At 54.0% G+C, this 1,902-nt stretch overlaps 1 protein-coding gene across 1 annotated transcript in view; it reads right to left on the bottom strand.

Annotated features, from left to right (window-relative positions):
• Positions 1-1,654, bottom strand: part of LOC119582252 (lachesin-like) — a 10,390-nt gene extending 8,736 nt beyond the window's left edge. The window contains exons 1-4 of the mRNA XM_037930474.1: positions 1,466-1,654; positions 619-811; positions 360-488; positions 3-104 (exon numbers count right to left, since the gene is read on the bottom strand). Coding sequence (XP_037786402.1) covers positions 3-104; positions 360-488; positions 619-811; positions 1,466-1,579 — 538 coding nt within the window. The 5' untranslated portion in view covers positions 1,580-1,654. The remainder of the gene's footprint in view (positions 1-2; positions 105-359; positions 489-618; positions 812-1,465) is intronic.
• Between the last annotated feature and the right edge of the window lie 248 nt (positions 1,655-1,902).

Here is a 1,902-nt window from a genome sequence, read left to right as displayed (position 1 = left end):
GAAGTTGATGGACTTGGGGCTGGCCTCCACCTCACACTCGAGCGTGACGTTGGTGCCGGGCGGGGCGCCCACCAGCTGGTTCGGGATCCTGATCAGAGGAAAGACTGGCGGGCGAGAGAAGCGCTATGAGCACACTGCGAGCTCACGCCCGTGGCACGAGGCAAGACGCAGCAGTCATTTATGACCAGCATTTGCCTGTCCATTTTTATGCTCTCATCCACAAGATATTTCCAAAATGTTTCTAAGACAAATTCCCTCAAACCCGAGAGCAGGAATGCACACAAACTACAAAGGCATGCAGACGTGTCCCTAATATACATCAAACTTAAATTTTATAGGACGTAACGCATGGCACTCACAGTGAACCTGCACCACCATGCGCTTGCTGACGGCCGGCGGGATGTCGTTGGAGGCGATGCAGAGGTAGGCGCCCATGTCGTCCCTCGCCACCTTGTCCAGCACCAGTTCCGGCCCGTCGAACGTCTCCACTGCAGCGGGAGGCGTTCATTCAGTGTGGGAATTGGTTTTCATTAGAAAAATGAGTAGGATAAGAATGCTGCACTGAGGCTTCCCCTGAACTTTCACGCAGTCACCCGAACTCTATAAGCGAACAAGCACCTGAATTCTTGGCTTGACCGGGAGAGCGGAAGACGATGGGGCGGGCGTCTTCCCGACGCCAAACAACGCGGGGCTCTGGGTAGCCTTTGGCACGGCACGTCAGCCGCACAGAGCTGCCCTCAGGAACCATCACGTCGCCTGAAGTGTCCTCTGCCGTGATGTCCGGTGGAATGACCACGTTCAGATGACCCACCTGCGAGAAGAAGGAAGATGGCAACGGTAAGGTTACATCGACTGAGGAGTCTGACGGCGGCCCAGTGAGTCAATCAGACAATCCTCGCCCGCTCCAGCAAACGCTTGTGCAATTGCGCGATAGCCATGTGACCTAAGGGTATCCAATATGATTTGTTTAAAATTAGAGCCCGGCCCATTACGGTTCCGGAAGCCCTGTGCTACTACACATAAGGAAATATCTGATTCTCATCACCTTCCTTCTTTGGGTCTCGACTTCGTTCCTCTTCATGCTGAATAGCATTGTAGCACTTGCCTAACATTGATCTCTGATTCATCACTGTTTTAGGAATTTACCATTCTTAGACCTAACCTATTTTGCCCTCTCCTCTGTACAACCCCATGAAACCTCTAAAGCTTCGGATGGCCTTGTATCCCCTTTTCCAGAGAGTCACCATGCCTATGAATTCATTCCAGCACGTGCTATCCCCGCTCCAGGTATGTACTGGAAACCATGCACCCACTTATACTTGACTTCACTTTGACTCAGCAATTATCCAGCATTTGAAAGGCAGTGCCTACTAAAGACCTCTCCTTGCTGTGCTAACTCACGCCCAGCTCCTTACGTGTACACACTCCGTGCCATACAACCACCTGTAACCTGGGCGACCCTCACCTGCATCTTCATGGGGTCGGTGTTGATCTGGCACATGTACTGGCCGGAGTCGTTGCGCCGCACGTCCCTGATCTTGAGCTGCCAGGTGTTGTGGTCGGAGTGGATTACGTTCATGCGGTTGTTGTGGGTGATGACGCGGTTGTGGATAGCGAGGATGGCCTTAGTGTCTGCCTTAATCCACGCTACCTGCACGGGCGACACACGGGGTTAGCGGGGGAGCAGGGGAGGGAGAACGTTGGGAGATGGTGAACAGAGGAGGGGGAGGCTAAAGAGGAGAGAGGAAAAGAGGGGGCTTCGGGAGGGGACTGAGGAGAGGGAGAGCTAGAAAAAGGGAGGCGCTGGGCTAGCGGACGCTTTCAAGAAGGAGAGAAGGGCGTTGTGGGGATGTCACAAAGGGAGGACACGAGGGGCAGGGGCAAGCAACCAGCGGACGGGGT

The sequence above is a fragment of the Penaeus monodon genome, chromosome 15, assembly GCF_015228065.2.
Source record: "Penaeus monodon isolate SGIC_2016 chromosome 15, NSTDA_Pmon_1, whole genome shotgun sequence".
NCBI lineage: Eukaryota > Metazoa > Arthropoda > Malacostraca > Decapoda > Penaeidae > Penaeus > Penaeus monodon.
This window is presented reverse-complemented; position numbering and strand designations above follow the sequence as displayed.